At 43.2% G+C, this 16756-nt stretch overlaps 1 protein-coding gene across 3 annotated transcripts in view; it reads left to right on the top strand.

Annotated features, from left to right (window-relative positions):
* Positions 1-14443, top strand: part of LOC137884716 (trinucleotide repeat-containing gene 6C protein-like) — a 46982-nt gene extending 32539 nt beyond the window's left edge. For 2 of the 3 annotated variants that reach the window (XM_068726679.1, XM_068726677.1), the window contains 18 exons: positions 567-761; positions 1444-1610; positions 1726-1800; positions 2052-2109; positions 2369-2511; positions 2725-2871; positions 4103-4249; positions 4655-4774; positions 5082-5165; positions 5648-5927; positions 6333-6497; positions 7501-7692; positions 8443-8592; positions 8820-8942; positions 9785-10000; positions 10858-10931; positions 11341-11480; positions 12145-14443. In XM_068726679.1, coding sequence (XP_068582780.1) covers positions 567-761; positions 1444-1610; positions 1726-1800; positions 2052-2109; positions 2369-2511; positions 2725-2871; positions 4103-4249; positions 4655-4774; positions 5082-5165; positions 5648-5927; positions 6333-6497; positions 7501-7692; positions 8443-8592; positions 8820-8942; positions 9785-10000; positions 10858-10931; positions 11341-11480; positions 12145-12511 — 2843 coding nt within the window. In that variant the 3' untranslated portion in view covers positions 12512-14443. The remainder of the gene's footprint in view (positions 1-566; positions 762-1443; positions 1611-1725; positions 1801-2051; positions 2110-2368; positions 2512-2724; positions 2872-4102; positions 4250-4654; positions 4775-5081; positions 5166-5647; positions 5928-6332; positions 6498-7500; positions 7693-8442; positions 8593-8819; positions 8943-9784; positions 10001-10857; positions 10932-11340; positions 11481-12144) is intronic. The other variant, XM_068726678.1, reaches the window with a different exon arrangement.
* The last annotated feature ends 2313 nt before the right edge of the window (positions 14444-16756 follow it).

The following is a 16756-nucleotide window of genomic DNA, read 5'->3' as shown; positions in this document are numbered from 1 at the left end:
CATACATAATTAAGACTCTCTGCAGCCAGTTCAAATAGGTCTGTTTGAAGACAAAGGCCATAGATGCGTATAGAGATGGCACAGCTCCAACACCCAACAGTCTCCTCTCCTTTTGATTGCAAATGAAACCATTGCCCCCTGCTGTTTACCAATTGCAATGCAGCTACCAAAATCCATCATAGCCACCTTTAAGACACATTTGTGCTGATCAGTTTTACCTAATCACCTGACAAGCCCGACTGAGCTTGTCAAGGGCTTGCAGTGGTCAGGAGGAGACAGAACGGCACTATCTTAACTGGAAAGCTTACTGTTGGTCTCTCTTATTAGCATGCCACTACAGTGCTGTGGTTTTCAGTTGCTTGGATTATCATAATATAGTTTTTGGTAAAAAGAGATCTGATTTATGTATGAATATAATGGATTTCAAGGTCTTCAATTCAAACTCTTACTACTTGGGATCTTCCTTCCATTGTTAAATACTCAAGGAAGGACTTTGGGGAAATTAAGTATAATTGCAAGTTAAAAGTAAAAATTACTATTTTCTAATCCACCTTTTTTTTTTCCAGGTTGGGGAGAACTTCCCAGTGTTCAACCCAAGTCAGAGCCTGCTTGGGGAGAGCCAGCAGCTCCGGCATCATCTGTGGACAATGGCACCTCTGCCTGGGGCAAGCCCTCAACAGGATGGGGAGACGGTGGCCACGAGTCCTCTGGACCCTATGGCAGGGCCAACGGACCCACAGGTTCTTCAGCCTGCAAGCCAGGTAGCACCCACAGACGATTTACATGGACAGTGATGTATTATGTCAAACATGGGAAATAAACATGTACTGAGATGCAGGACTACGGTACCACCTGTTATTGATTATACTCACACACCCTTTCTGGTTGCTATATTAGATGTGCTGGTGTATAAGACAAGTCTATCTAGAGCCTAGACAATACCACACATTGATTCCTTGACAATTATGGCATTTGAGATTTGGCTTGTGTCCAGTGGCGCCACACCCTCTAAAAGGCAGATTGACGGTTACTCCCAGTATGTGTGCACTACCTCACTCCAGTTAAGGGAACAAAAACAGGAAGTGTCTTCAGATCTGTATCATTTGTGCCAATTAAGAAGGGTTTTGTCAGTGCTACTGTAGTGTTGCTGGGATTAAAGCACTTCCACACCTCAGTAGGTCTTGGTTATTTGTGCAGTTGGTTTGCAATGTTGGAAATGGTAGAGGGAGATGGGGGGGGGGGGGGGGGGAGAGATGCAGCATGTCAAGTGGCAACACTGGCACCAAGTGGTCAGTTTGAAAATCACCCTTTTCTCACCCGCAGAAATAGCTTGTCTATTCTCAACGTGCATGTAGGATACGACACAGATACTAAAGCACCCTGACAGATAACGAAATAAATGCTTATCGCTGTTATTAATATGTTATTTCATCACTTTCACAGGTCCCAAACCTATGCAAGATGGCTGGGGAAATGGAGGAGAGGAGATGGGCATGTCTACCGGCCAATGGGATGCTGAGGATGGGGACATGTGGAACAGCCCCACCTCCCAGGAGAGCAGCTCTTCTTGCAACTCCTGGGGCAACGGACCCAAGAAGGGCCCGAGCAAGGTCAGAGAACACACTTCTCTCTTGTCATAAATACATTAGCAGATGTTAATGGCAGGAATTAATGTAATCTAAATGATAATTTAATATTTTGTATGCTTTGCTTGTGTGCTGTCAGGGCAAGATGGGCAAGCCAGATGAAGCTTGGATCATGAACCGTCTCATCAAACAGCTCACTGACATGGGCTTTCCGGTAAGTTCAATTTTTTTTTCCCCCAACCAAGCCAAAAATGTGCCACCTTTTTAAAATTCTAAAATTCGGATTAGATACAGGATCCTCTAATTAACGGTGCAGGAATACCTGAGAACATACAAAATCAATTAAGGAGGGGATTATACCATCCAATGATAAATACAGCCATATAAACTCATGAAAACTGTTAAACAGGGAAAAATACATTAAACCATGGTCAGTGACAGACTTATGTTATCCTTGTGTTACAGAGAGACCCTGCTGAGGAGGCTTTGAAGAGCAACAACATGAACCTTGACCAGGCCATGAGTAAGTTCACGACAAATTTGTGTCCTTGTGTGTGTATTGCAACATTACTCAATGTTTCGTGGAATTAAGAATTAAGAATTAAATTATTTTGCCATATTTCCACTTCAATTCAACCGGGAATAATACCAAGCCACACTTTTCTTTGATATTTGACATTGAAATGACGTCACCTTCGATCAAATGCATAAAAACAGCATCATGGAATTTTGTGGTACTGTATATTTGTCTATAAGTCTGCTCTTCTCTTTTCTGCTCCCAGGCGCCCTGTTGGAGAAGAAGACGGACCTGGACAAGCGGGGCATGGGCATGTCTGATTACAGCAACGGCATGAACAAACCCATGATGTGTCGGCCCTCTGCTCTCTCCAAAGACCCCTCCGACCGCAATTCCTTTCTTGACAAGGTCAGACATTAAGCAACTGACCAGCAATCAGGCCCTTTCCAAAAATCTGTAGGAAATGAAAAAAAATTGTGTTTTTACATTTAATCTTTTGGGGTACCTACCTTTTTTACCTTTACATCTTGCATCCCTTGATCAGTCTTGTGTAATGATAAATGCTTTTTTCCCCTCATCTGTTTATTCCTCCTTTAACCATTTATTTTTGCTCTGGTCCAGGATGGTGTTCTGTCAGATGATGCCCACCCATCACCGTTTCTGCCTTCCCCCAGCCTGAAGCTCCCCCTGGCCAACAGTAGCCTTCCTGGGCAGGGTCTGGGACAGGGCAACCCGGGGCTGGCCATGCAAAACTTGAACAACAGACAGGTAACAAATTGAAAAATAACAGAAACACAATCTTTAAACGCAAAACTTACACAATCCAAATAATATGCCTGCAGTAAAAACTACTTCTGTGAACTGCATGTGCATATAACACAGTTGAAATTTGTGGGAATTTTACGATAATGTATAGAACAGGATATATATTTTGTGGTTATTTTCTCCATCTTTTAATGTAAAGTATAAACCAGAGTTTATAGTTCCAAAGTGGATAGCAAATTTGCACCAGCAACATTCATACACAACATCTGTGGTCCACAATTTAAGACAAATAAAAAAGCATTTCAGTACGTTGGAACATATATTTTATTAACAAGGGAACATGCTGACAGATTGTGCTACCAAAACGTATGCAGTGCAAAACATTTCTGATCAACAGTCTGTTTATCACACTGCAAATACATAACCATTATTTGAAATTCAGTAGCTTGTGCAGGATTTCACTGTATGTGATGCAGGTATAGTAACAACAGTTTTACACACGCCTCTCTACCCACATGCACTCCCAAATCTCTACTTTTCTATTGCTCACTTATTTGTCTGTGACCTTGCCTGGAGTGCCCATTGAAATCAGATAGTTTTGCTCTATCAAATATCAGCCCAGAGGCAGTCATGGCCCAGAAAAACTACAGTATGTCCTTGAAGCCCAAACAAAGGCACTATAAGAGGGCCTTTTTTTGCACTGAATAGAAAGACCTTTACATGGAATTCGAAATGTGGATGAGGCCATTTGATAAATCGTAAAATAGATCAAATAGTTTCAATTTCATGATCTAACGACTAGCTGCTCTGTGACTCTTCAGTATGCTTTGGTGAACAAGTAGTAGTGTGAAGTTAGACCTTGAAGGAAACTGCTTTAGAATATGTTTTTAGATATTTCTATGTGCTATGTTGGGGATATATCATAAACCCATGCTTTAGTTTAGGGCTTTGCATCCCCCAAAGTTTTTTCCATCCAATTCCAGTGCAGTCATTAATGTATTGAATGAACTCATTAAATTCACAAAGGCTTGACAGTTGGATGGTCAACTCTTATCCTTCCTATTGAGGTATTCTGTTTGCCGAAGTGGCCATGGATGCACGCATTTCTTCCCAACTCGGTGGCTCAGCTCTTCAGTTAACAAATGGCCAAAATAAAAACAAAAAAACAGTGGTATGAATAAATGGAAAGGTTTTGAAGATGTTTCAGTGTACCTTTTATGACTCCTGCTTATAGATACCCAGTGGAATGTTTGGCAGTAATGGAGCAGCACAAACCCGGGCGATGCTGCAGCAGCAGCAGCCTCCTCAGCCACCAGTGCCACCTCTCAGCTCCTCCCAGCCTAGTCTACGTGCTCAAGTGCCTCAGTTTCTCTCCCCTCAGGTAGATACACACACTTAACCATGTACGTATTTAATGTGTAACATTGTGGTTTGTAACACAAGACCAAATAAAAGATGTCTGGCAGTTCTTATTGTTAATAAAAATGTGTTCTTAAGGACTTGCCTGGTACTTTTAAAATCTTGCTGTGATATTATAATTCCAACTGAGGAGGACTGTAGGTGGGGCTGTTGCTCTCTCTCTCTGTCTCTGTCTCTCTGTGTAGCCTACATTCTGTATAGCCTCATATAACCCGCATACATTGTTTTACACAATAAAAACTAACTGGATATAGTTGATGATGATAATACATACTTAAGTTCATTAGCTGTATTAAAAAATATTCTGATTAATAATCATGAACGACGTTAAATTGATAATTTGTATATTGTCACCCCCCCCCCCCAGGTCCAAGCACAGCTCTTGCAGTTTGCAGCAAAAAACATTGGTCTGAACCCTGCACTTTTAACTTCACCAATAAACCCTCAACAAATGACCCTCTTGTACCAACTTCAGCAACTGCAAATGGTGAGTCAGAGTCCCTCTTTCCATCTGTATTAGCAGCTGTATTTAAATCTAAATTTAAAGGAGATGAAACCAGGCAAACAATTTTAAAATATGATTTATTTTGACTATATTGACTAACTAACATCCTATGAAGAATTAAGAATGTCTATATGACAACACATGAGAAAGTAGAGCTAAAGTGGGTTGGAATAACAACCCACTTTAAACGACAGCTGACCCCTCTCTCCTACTATGTTGTTTTTTTATTTATTGTTATCACTGTATTTTTTGTAATCATTGTGTTGTACTTTTGGTTCTTTTCATTTAGGCGTACCAGCGTTTACAAATCCAGCAGCAGATGATGCAGGCGCAACGCAATGTTTCCGGCCCCATTAGACAACAAGAACAGCAAGTGAGTCCACAAATGCAATATTACACAAATATTATGATTCTCACATGATACCATTACGGCAACAGAGGAAAAACATCATGAGTCGTCACAATAGGAGTTACGCAAAAGAGAACGGCATGAGAACAGGTTACTTCTCGTTTAACATGAGCCAGCAAGTCTTTCTCCTTTTGTTCTCCTTTTTTTTAAAAATGTTAGTTGCTTTTGTTCGACAGATATCAGCAGCATGCTGCAAGTAAACAGCCCGTTGAAAGAGGGGTGCTTTTGTGCTTCCTTCTCACCATACATTCAGATCATCCTTTACTTCCCCTCCTGTTCCCTCTTTTTTCTCTCTCTCTCTCTCTCTCTCTCTCTCTCTCTCTCTCTCTCTCTCTCTCTCTCTCTCTATCTATCTATCTATCTTTTCCTTATTTTTATAATCTTCTTCACTGCTCAAAGCTTCTTTTATGACACATTGTCGTGACACCGCCTCTCCTTTCTGCCAGGTTGCACGTACAATCACCAACATGCAGCAGCAGATCCAGCAGCACCAGCGTCAGCTGTACCAAGCGCTGCTGATGAAGCAGCAGCAACTTCCCTCTCACTCCTCCTCTTCCTCCTCCTCCACTGGTCTGCATCCCCCCGGTGGCCCCTCCGGAGGCCATGGTTCCGGCAAATCAACCCACGACCCCTACGCAGGCCCACACCAGGCTCCGGGCCTAGCCGACACACTGCACACCAAAGAGCCGCCGTCTTCGCCCAACGCCTACAGCACCTACCCTCTCTGTGAGTCTGGGACGCGGACAACTGAAAAGGAGATTTTGGCACTTTGTCAGTTTTGTTCAAACAATTTGAAATGTATGAATAGTAGCTGACTTGTTGAGAATAGTCATTTTCCTCTGCAGCCCTTGAGGTGGTAACCTTGTCATGCATACATTTGTACTCATACCATACTGCGTGGCCACCCACAATTCATTCAGTGAGTGCATCCAACTAGAAACAGTCCATAGCCATTTTTCTTTAAGAAATACATGCAAATTCACATGTAGGGTACTCAATCTGGACATCTGACAACATATTGTGTATTTTCCTGTTTTGTTTTGAGCTACTGGAGTTTTAAACAGAAATCTTCTACCACTGACTTATATATATGATGGATACATTTAAAACATTCCTTTTTTGTGTGTGCAGCTGGACTAAATCCAAACATGAATGTAAACTGCATGGAGGTTGGGGGTATGTCCCTGAAGGAGCCCCCCCAGCCCCAATCCCGCCTGTCCCAGTGGACACACTCTAACTCCATGGACGGCCTCTCTGGCAACTCCTCAAACATGGAGAACAACCTCAATAAGCACGGTATGTCGAAGGAGTACACATTATTCTGGACGGCCCCCACTGCACATATGTTGTACTGTAAACTACCTCTAGGCAGCCAATGTTGTACAATGGCAGCTATTCTTCGGCAGTGATTTGAATTTCAAGAAAAATGTAATTTATTTCAGTAGATTAAATAGTTATTTTCTGTACAGGAGAGATGGATGGACTTTTTTGTGGTTCATAGCTTATTCAAGACTTACTTTGAATACAGCTTCGATGGAAAAGTTTGGGTAACTCGATAACTTTTGTAAGTACCGTAAACCTTGCCAATCGTAATCGGTCAGCTTCCCACATGTGAGCTTCTCAGACTGGTTTGCAGACGAGGAACTCAGCTACTGACACTAGCTCGTTTGCACTCGTTTCCCATCAGTCTTTTCTCTGTGCATTTGTTGTTTTCACACATTCTGACTGCAAGCTCATTCTCGCTAAGACAAAAGCTGCTCAAGCTCTTTCAGTTTTGCTTATTATTTGCTCAATAATAACTGAGGTGTGTGTGACCTGTTAAACCCCATCTCCCCTGATTAGGAGCCCTGACGCCACACATTTCTATATTTGGGGCAATGTGGTACCAAAGTACCTTCATACATAGAACACACAGGCATAGTGTTAAGCAGCTGCCAAACCACATTTGGTTTGTATGTTGTTCTGAGTAGAGAAACTAGCTAACACTTGACACCAACTTGTTGACCCCTACACTTTGAGATATCGTCAGCCATTTCTTTCCACACGTTCTGTCTTCAAACCTATGCTGAGATGAGTCATCTTAAAGTGACACCCATTTTTGCCTTCCATGTATTATCTATTGACGTCCTTAAAAAGACATCGAGAGCATCACTACACACGTAGATAATCTTACAGTAGACATCACAACCAATTAAATGTTATTCTGAAAAGACCTTCTATGCAAATGTATAACATTGATGTTGAGTATTTTCATATATTTTGTCCTCATTATGAAGTATTTTGTCTTTGCATATCCTAGGTGTCATATCTGCTGCCTCTACCCTGGGCCCCCCCGGGAAGCCTCCCCATCTGGAGGACTCATACAGCCCTTACAATCTAATGTCCAGCTCTGAGTCCCCCACCAGCCCCATGGTGCCCCCAGACAGCTGGGGCCAGGGCAAAGTCCCCAATGAAAAGATCTCCAATGGCACCAACATTAACTGGCCCCCAGGTGAGGACAAGATCCAAATAGATTGCTACTCAAGCTGCTACACATCCACCCACACAGGTGTTGTTCACCTACATTTCCTTATTAGATCTCTTCTTAATGCTCACGCTGTGGGACCCAAATGCTTTACATTTTCAGTAGTGATACTGAAAACAAAAGTAAGTCATGAGTAAGTTAAGTGTGACTGTGAGCCAGAATGCACAATACCTGGGCCCTGAGAATGAAGCAGCTACAATGGAATTCAGACATTATTAATTTGATTATTTAGACTTTTCCTACGGTGACATGTCAAAATGTCGTCCGTGAAAACCGCCTGTGGTCAACTGCAATTCCACTGGGACATTTGACCAGCTAGTTCATGGTCCTCAGCAAGAACTGCAGCGACTGTAATACCGTATCAGCTAATGGGGATCCAAATAAAAAAAAAGAGGAAGACATAAATGCACAAAAAGGTTAATATTTTAGTTTTATAGGCCACCCACATAGATTTTACATACAGCCTGAAAATCTGCACAATTTCAAAATATAATGCTAAAGGTGGTACAACAATGGGGAAAAAGAGGAACTGACTAATTAATTTACAGCTACACCAGTTGCATCAGTCTAAGAATAAGTATGAAGAAAGCAGTGGCTCAGAGGCCTGTGTATATTGCTCAAACTGTGGGGAAGTCATGAGATGGCGAAAAGGTTCCTCAAGATCTGATCTTCTTGCTTTGGTAACCCTTAATCGAGCGCCTCATTTTGCTCCGGTAGAGTTCTGCCCAGGTGTGCCATGGAAGGGCCTCCAGAACATCGACCCCGAGAATGATCCCAACATGACCCCTGGCAGCGTCCCCAGCGGTCCCACCATCAACACCAACATCCACGACGTCAACCGATACCTGCTGCGGGACAGGAATGGAGGTATGAACAGAAGCAAGGACACAAATATTCATTTAAGACACCCGGGAGTCGAATCGGACGTTAGTTACTTCACTTTAGACGTGCTGACCCATGTTACTATCTCCCTAACACCTCGTGCCCCAGTATCATGTGCTTTGTACGGATGCATACATGAAGTTACTTGTTTTTTTGTTTTTTTTTCTCTCACTGTCTCTGTTCACAACACTGTTACCTATACGACAACATAGCCACTTCCCCAGCTCTGCCACTTCCGAATGACTCTCTGCCTCCAAGCAGCAACGACTGGCCAGTCAGTGGCTACTCTAGCTCTTTTCAGTCTCTTTCGTCCTCTGATGGAGACAGCAACTCAGGTACATGTCCAGAGTATCTTCCCTCAATGTGTGGACCTGCCAAACCTCTTCCCATCCAAACTGGAGCCCTGATACAACACGGTCTTAGGCTCCCTACTTATCCTAAACCTTACCCAACCCCTGACCTGTGTTTTTGACCCTTCTTGAGGGTTCAAGTCAAACCTAAACTTGAACCCTCAGTACCTTTTACCGATACTACCTCACCTACACGTGCCCTTCAATCATCTGCGCCTCTTTGACTCAACCCACAAAAAAAAACAAGCCTCACCCAGCCGGTCATGACATCAGTACACACCCTGTTTGTGTGGGTGTGTTTGTGTGTGATTTAAGATTTTTTTTTAAATCGCAAGAATTCAGGTCTCTACATAATGAATATTTCATTTGAGATGTGATTCTTAAAATGACTGTTGTTAGACACTATTCTTCTTGTTTTTTTGCATTTACTCTAATTTAGAAGGAAGTCAAAAAAGCGGTACTTGAAACTGAAAAACTCAAATATATGTATATATATACAGGTTGGACATAGTGTCTGCTTTCACTTCAGCGGGTATTTGTGTCTACCCGGTTACACTTTCACAGCAGCATGATTTCAGGTGGATGCGGTGCCCATTGTTAGTGCACAAGTAACTTATTTGGCATGTTTTGGTGTCAAAAATATTTGTTGAATTTAATTACATTAAGAAAAATGAAAACCCACTGAAGCTACTGTTAGCATTAGCCTAACCAGTAAGTGAACAAAGAACATAAGTGCCTTGTTGGAAGCCTTTTAGCCAACTTTGTTGTAGCGTCTCATTGTCGTCTGTTACTGATTTTCTGTCCCCACCCTCTCCCTCCGTGTAAAGGCAAGCTGTCTGACATGAAGTCCACCTGGTCCCCAGGGCCCATCTCCCAGGGCCAGGCCTCTTTGTCCCATGAGCTGTGGAAAGTCCCTCAGGGGCCGCGCAGCAACGCAGCCCCTTCTCGACCCCCACCAGGCCTCACCCACAACAAACCCTCCTCCACCTGGGGTGGCAACTCGCTGGGCCTGTCCCAAGGCTGGAGCGGCTCCTACGCCTCTGGTGAGCATTCTCGTAAAGCACAAGGCACTCATTTAAGTTCTATTAGCGGCACCTAACCGACTTAGATCTGTCTCAGTCACAAACTCATTCACAGTTCCTCTGCACTTTTCAACCAACCTGCAATTTCAAAACATAAAATAAAAATAAAAAAATGTAACATCTTTTTATGTTAGTTGGCAACATAAATTCTATACGCAGGAAACATTGCTTCTATTGACACTTCTGAGTGTCAGGTTTTACTTTAAAATATATTAACATCATTACAAAAGAAACAAACATCATGTTCAACATAGCCTTGAATTGAGGAGAGCTTTCCCCAAAATAAAAGCAACGGGTGTCTTTGGTGTATTTCACACCCAGCAAACACAGACGTAACTGAAGATGTGTAGGTGTGCTAAAGTTCACAGCTGCATTAACAGCACTCGCTATCTACGGTCGGGGTGAACACACCCTGTGAAACTGACATCTTGAGGTTTACCAGCACTGCGAGGAAGCCTCATTCAAACATCGTATATGTGACCCTTTTTTTGTCACAGCATGTCTTAAGTTCATGCAGATTGAAGAGGAACTACTCATATTAGTGTCAGACAAGAATCATGTGTGTGGAAATAGATAACAGATGGTGTGTTCCTCTGTTGATTGACGTTAAACCCTCTGACCTTGAGCCCTCCTGAAAAACCATTACAGTGGCTGAAAATAACTTTTAGTTTTTCTTTACAAGAAATTCAGTTTGAACAGTTTCCCTTTATAAGGTCTAATAATAACTAATTTACTGACAACATTTTGTCTTGACAAGCACTGCAGCTCTACTACTTTTCTTCTAATACATAACATTATATATGACATTTTTGTTGCAGAGGGAACCACCTGGAGTACTGACAGCCCCAACAGGACCAGCAGCTGGCTGGTGCTGAGGAATCTCACCCCACAAGTACGTACTCTGTGCTGCTAATTCTTACTAGATTGAAGCCACAGTGTATTAGGAGTAAAGCTGGCATGTTATTATTAGGAATTCAAAGATCTGGTCATGGATCATTGCTATGTCTCACACAACTCATCTGATGGCTTAGGGGGTAGGATACTTAAAATGTAAAAAATATTATTCTGCCTTCTAGCAAGTGTGATACAAAACTGTTGATTTTATATCAAAGTGTCTCAGGCAGATGACATATCAGCACAACAGTACCAAGAATAAACAATAAACTACAAAATTATAAAACATGGACAGTGAGTAAGGGAATTGAATGTTGGCTGAAACCACTGTGTAATATTGATGAATAAACACCGATATTAGCTGTAACTGCAATTCTTTTGCACTTGTGTGTTCTGCTGTGCTCCAGATTGATGGTTCGACTCTGCGGACCCTGTGCATGCAGCACGGCCCCCTGATCACATTCCACCTCAACCTGACCCAGGGGAACGCCGTGGTGCGCTACAGCTCCAAGGATGAGGCCGCAAAGGCCCAGAAGTCTCTGCACATGTAAGCCTCAGCAAAGTCTTTGACATCAGCCAAAGTGGGAAGGAAGCGTTCGCCCTTTCTTTCCAGACTTCCCTGCTTTTTTGTATTACAGTGAAGCAGCTATTACAGAGAATAGCAAATGGGTAACACTTGGGGAAATACTAATGTTCCTGTTTTCTAATGGTGTTTTCCCATGCTGCAACAGTCCAGCTCCAGACAATGTTATTTTTGGGGGCTGTCACATGGTGGTGATTCATGCTGGAGTCAGCTGTATTGTAATATAACAGTTGTTGTTGTAATAATCAAATTGAAATGGGAGGAAACACCAGCTCAGAGCCAGTCTGAGGTCACTTTGGCTGTTTTTTTTTATCTCTTAATTGTCGAAGGTTTGACCCCAATTTTGCATTGCTAATAGTGGCTGCCACTGCAGCTGGTTGTCATAGAAACAAAATGCAAATTGTGTGACCCACTTTTCAGCAGCACGAAATGTGGTTATGGCAGGGCGCAAAAAAGCATAATAGCATGCTAAAGCCCTAAAAAAACAGTACCATGTGTTGAGAAAGTATGTCAGCTATATGCTGTCCCATTTTTACTTCTAGAGCACCTTTTCATAACATGAAAACTATTATTTCTGGTTGAAATATCATTGTAAGACTAATGGTTTCCTCCTTTGTGTTCCTCCAAGGTGTGTGCTTGGAAACACAACCATCCTGGCGGAGTTTGCCGGCGAGGAGGAGGTGAACCGCTTCTTTGCACAAGGCCAGTCCCTGGGGGCTAACACCACTAGCTGGCAGGCCAACCCAGGAACCAATCAAAACCGGATGGGCGGGGCAGCACAGTCCCACTCTATTGGCCAGTGGAGCAGCAGTGGCGGCGGAGGCGGAGGCGGCGGCGGAGGCAAGTCCAGCGGAGGCGACCTGCTGTGGGGCGGCATGCCCCATTACTCCAGCCTGTGGGGTCCGCCGGGCGGAGACGACGGCCGTGTGATCGGGAGCCCCACCTCCATTAACACCCTGCTGCCTGGAGATCTGCTGAGTGGAGAGTCCATGTAGGACGATGCCACGATACACTAACCAACCAACCAACCACCACCATGTCACGTAAGCCATTGGTGGTGGGTGGGAGGGAAAAAAAATACAAAACAAAAAAAAAAAATTCAATATGAACAGGAGCAAAACCCAAGCAAATCATGTGGCGATAATCAGTATCAATTTGAACTGTGAATTGTGAATCAGAAGGCTGGAGTCCCAACCACACAGACTGCAGACTCCAGTCCTTCTGTTTTGCTTTTGTCCGTTTTTTGTTTGATTTACCTTACCTTTTTTGGTATTTTTGAAATGCATCGTATAAAACAAACTGAAATGAGACACAATACAAAGAAACCTTTGAAGTGTTTTTTAGTTTTTCCATAAGTATACATGACATTCTGTGTGAAATTGTTTTGAAGACTGTTTTTAGGAGAAGCAATCAAAGCTGCCATCTGAGACTTTCCTTTTCCCTCCAAAAAAGAAAAAAAAAATCCCATAATAAGACTTAAAACGACCATTCCCAGCATGTCCATGGCCAATGATGTGGTTCAAAGACCTTTACTAGTTATGTTAACGTTTGTTTCTCAGCACTAATATTAGCCTTAAGTGCTCTCTGGCCCAGGTCCTTCCCAAGCAGCCTTTTTTGTTGTTTTTTTTGTAACTGAAGAAATAGCTGAAATCTTGCACAGTTTCACCTCTGAACCAGCAAGTGGTACAGGACATGACTGGTGACCAACTCTGTCACTGAGCAGTAAGAAGTCCTGGCCACGTGACTGGCCCTACCAATCATCAGCTTAATTATTTTGGTTTTTCAAAGGGATTGACACAGCTGTAAAATGTTCTTTTTTTTGTAGGTCTAGACCCAAGCGCATTTTTTTGATATCTACAATATATAAGCTGAGAGAAGATTATTTGTCAACCTCGCTGCGTGTCTCTGGTTCCGTACATGCCTATGTAGGTCCAGTGGCACCTAATCACTGCAAGCCCAGATCCTTCTGGTCACCTTCAACCCAGTCGCTTACTGGTGCTTTGTTGAATTTTCTATTGTCCGATTTGTTATGAAGCCCAGCGGTCTGTATGGTCCGCCAGTTTTTCGGAGGAAAAAAAACAAGAAAAGAACACAATTTCACCTTACATTGTGCAATATACACCATAGACCTTTCTTCCGTCCATACTCTATGTCCACCGGAGCTGGTTTCTCTTTTGTTTTCTTGATTGTTGCTGATCGCAGCAAAAGACATTGGAACTTCACAAACCTTACCCCCCTTTTTTTCGAAACTTGGATTCCCTCCAGGCCGCCAATCCCCCTGAAACTGTTGGGAAAACTCTGCAAAGAGGAAGAAGCCGCTGTTGAACTGTGCATGCAGCAAACTGTACTAAAGAGTGACACAATAATGCACACTTCCTCTCTGCATGCCACAGCCACATCCAACAGAGACTGAATCCACAGTGGGATTGGATGGTTCTGGGTATCTGGCACAATACCAAATAAGAGGGGTTTCTCCTAATGCAGTAGACCTTTGAGTGTTCCTTGCGTTTGGTACTGTACAAACAGAAGAGACTAAGACTTTTATAAATTCAAAGGGTTTTATCATAGCACTTATGAAGAGCAAATCGCTTCAACTGCAATCCAATGAATCAAAAAAAAGGAGCAGCATAAACATTGAAAACAACACAAAAAAAAACAACAACTGCTCTTTTATGTACTATATCTATTCCTTGGAAATGTGTCTGGCATTGTTCCTCTGGTAGCAGGATGAAGGGAAACAAAACTGAAATGTACCATTGGACATTGGTGAAAAACTGCAGTCTATGTTTAGTTTTTTTCCTTCTTTGAACAATATCAAAGTGAATATCACTGTTACTCCAAATATTTAGCCTTGTTCTGTTTGGAGGCACTAGACTTGCAAACGTCAGCTGTCTCTGACACCCGCCGGCCAGTCCGTCGGTGGGGGAGTCGGGAGTGGTGTGGGGGGGGGGGGGAGGGGGGGAGGGGGTGGGAGTGTCCACTGAGTGCCTCTCTGCTGTGGTCCTCTGGGTGTCAAGCGGCAGCCCCCCACAGCGCAGCACTTCCTCCTGGGCTCCACTTGACCCTCCCTCAGAAGAAATGTGGCTCCTCCCAAGACCGGCAAATCACGGCTCTCTGCCGCGCACGGCATCTCCAGCGGGGGGGGGGAGTGGCCCGCCACCACCACCACCACCACCACCCGACCCTGCTGCCGTCCTCTCCCCCATCTCTCAGTTCTTTGACACACAGATCACTTTAGCTGGAAGATGTAATAGTCATATTTCTGGAATTTTTTGCCAGTGTTCTTTTTATTTTTTTGTGGAGATTCTTCTTCAATATGTTGTATTGTTATTTTTGTCTACATGCAGTTGTCTACAAAATGCTGGCTGCTGAACTAGCCCTTCACTGTTGATATGCAGAAACACTTTGGTCAGAGGTGCCTCTGTATGTTCATCCTGTGTATTGAATGCAAAACGAGGATCAATACTACAGAGCGTTATTGATTGTCTATTTGTTTTGAACTGATCATGCTTTTGTGTTCAACAGTATTCTGTAGTACTTCCAGGTAGTATCTTGAGATGTGTAAAAAAAAAAAAAAAAAAAAAAAAAAAAAATAGGGTGTCTCAGACGGGGGTGTGGGTGTTTGTTGCTCCAAGCTGCTCCGCCTGCCTGCAGGCTGTCCCCCCTTGCCCTTTGCCTAGCTGCTACGCTATGACCTCCTCCTCCACCTCAACCAGACCCAGTAGCCCTCCCCTGACCAGGCACCAACAGGCCCTCCTATCTGTTTCTATGCAAAAGACTAGAGGCTGGGGCCCTTTACAGCACGCCAAGCCTCCCTCGGGAATGAGCACTCGTCCCATGAGCTTGTCAAACCCGAACCCTCGTCACTTCAGAGTGGCCGCCGTTTCTGTAAAGTCCGGCTAAGCCACCAGAACACTGTCATGTACTGAAGTCCGAACACTTTATCAAAGATCGGCCTTTGTCTCTGCGCTGACGACACTTCTGTCCACTTGATCTCAGGGTAGGGGAGTAGATGATACCAAGTAAGAGATGCAGCTCTCCGTATCGGTCCTTTCTACTGTGAGAGCAAAGTCTTAAATGAAAAGGCCATCTGCGCAACATGTACGGACCTCATGCCTCGAACTTAATCCTAATTGGAAGGGAAAATGCTTGTATTGAATCTTTTTTTCCTCAAAAAGGTGGCCTATATTTACTGTTTCGGGGGCCCATTGTTGCGTGTAAAAGTTGCCAACATAATGTGCCAATATAAATTTGCTGTGTCGTACTGTATCTTTATAGAGAGCACTTCTGTTCCCTGTTTGGAGGAGCTTTGATAACCTTTGCAGAGGGTGCAGCGGGGGACAGGAGGGATCAAACAAATGGGCAACAGCATCACACCCTTAAACGGCTGACTTTTTTTTTTTTTTTTTTTTTTTATGCTTTTGTGGGGAATGCCCCCATGCTATGGAGAAAATCTTTACTCAGTTGGGTGTTCCAGTTTGCTACAGTGCACAGTTGATGATGGGTAATCCCGGGTACATATTTTTTTAAAACCAAAAATGAAATTGCATTTTAACGTCATTTTTATGAAGTTTGACATAAAAATCTTAAAAATGCTAAAAAATCTAAATGAAAAAAAAAACAACAGATCTATAATATGTTAAAGCTCTGCACTTCTAGCTGAAACGTCTCCTGTCATCAGCCTCTACTACCACCATCTAAAGGGGTAGACTGGTGGCCGGGGTGCCTTTTTGTGGATGCTGTATTTATCTCGATTTTATGTTTGTGTCCTGCTCAAAGCGGGACCACTGAACTGTACATTTCCACAGACCCAGATGGCGTGGGCCAACTGTATCAGCCTCACTCGCCTCACTCTGCATCAGCAGGAGGGGAAGGGCACATTTCAAGAGGTACAAAGTCTTAAAAAAAAAAAAAAACGTTTTAAGAAAAAGTTTTAAAAAACTTGGTTTAAAAAAAAAAGAAGAAAAAAAAAGAGCAAGAAAACGAGAAAAGGCTACCTTTCAGGACGTGCAGTCCTGCAGCACACAAGCAAAAATCACTATTGCCTGTTTCTGTAACTGCCTTGATCCAAGCTCAGACAGACCCAATAGCCGAGGACCTCCTCGTCCTGCATCCTGCATAACCGGAGAACCCTGACAGTGAAGGGGGTTTCCCATGCTGCACCAGCATCGAGAGGTTCTCCTCTCTACAGCTCTGTTCTAGAGAACAGTGTGTATATATGTATGTATATGTGTATGTAT

The sequence above is a fragment of the Cebidichthys violaceus genome, unplaced genomic scaffold (assembly GCF_023349555.1).
Source record: "Cebidichthys violaceus isolate CVI_PGR_0920_01 unplaced genomic scaffold, fCebVio1.0.p SCAF_4, whole genome shotgun sequence".
NCBI lineage: Eukaryota > Metazoa > Chordata > Actinopteri > Perciformes > Stichaeidae > Cebidichthys > Cebidichthys violaceus.
The sequence above is the reverse complement of the archived record's forward strand: the minus strand, read 5'-3'. Positions and strand labels throughout refer to the sequence as shown.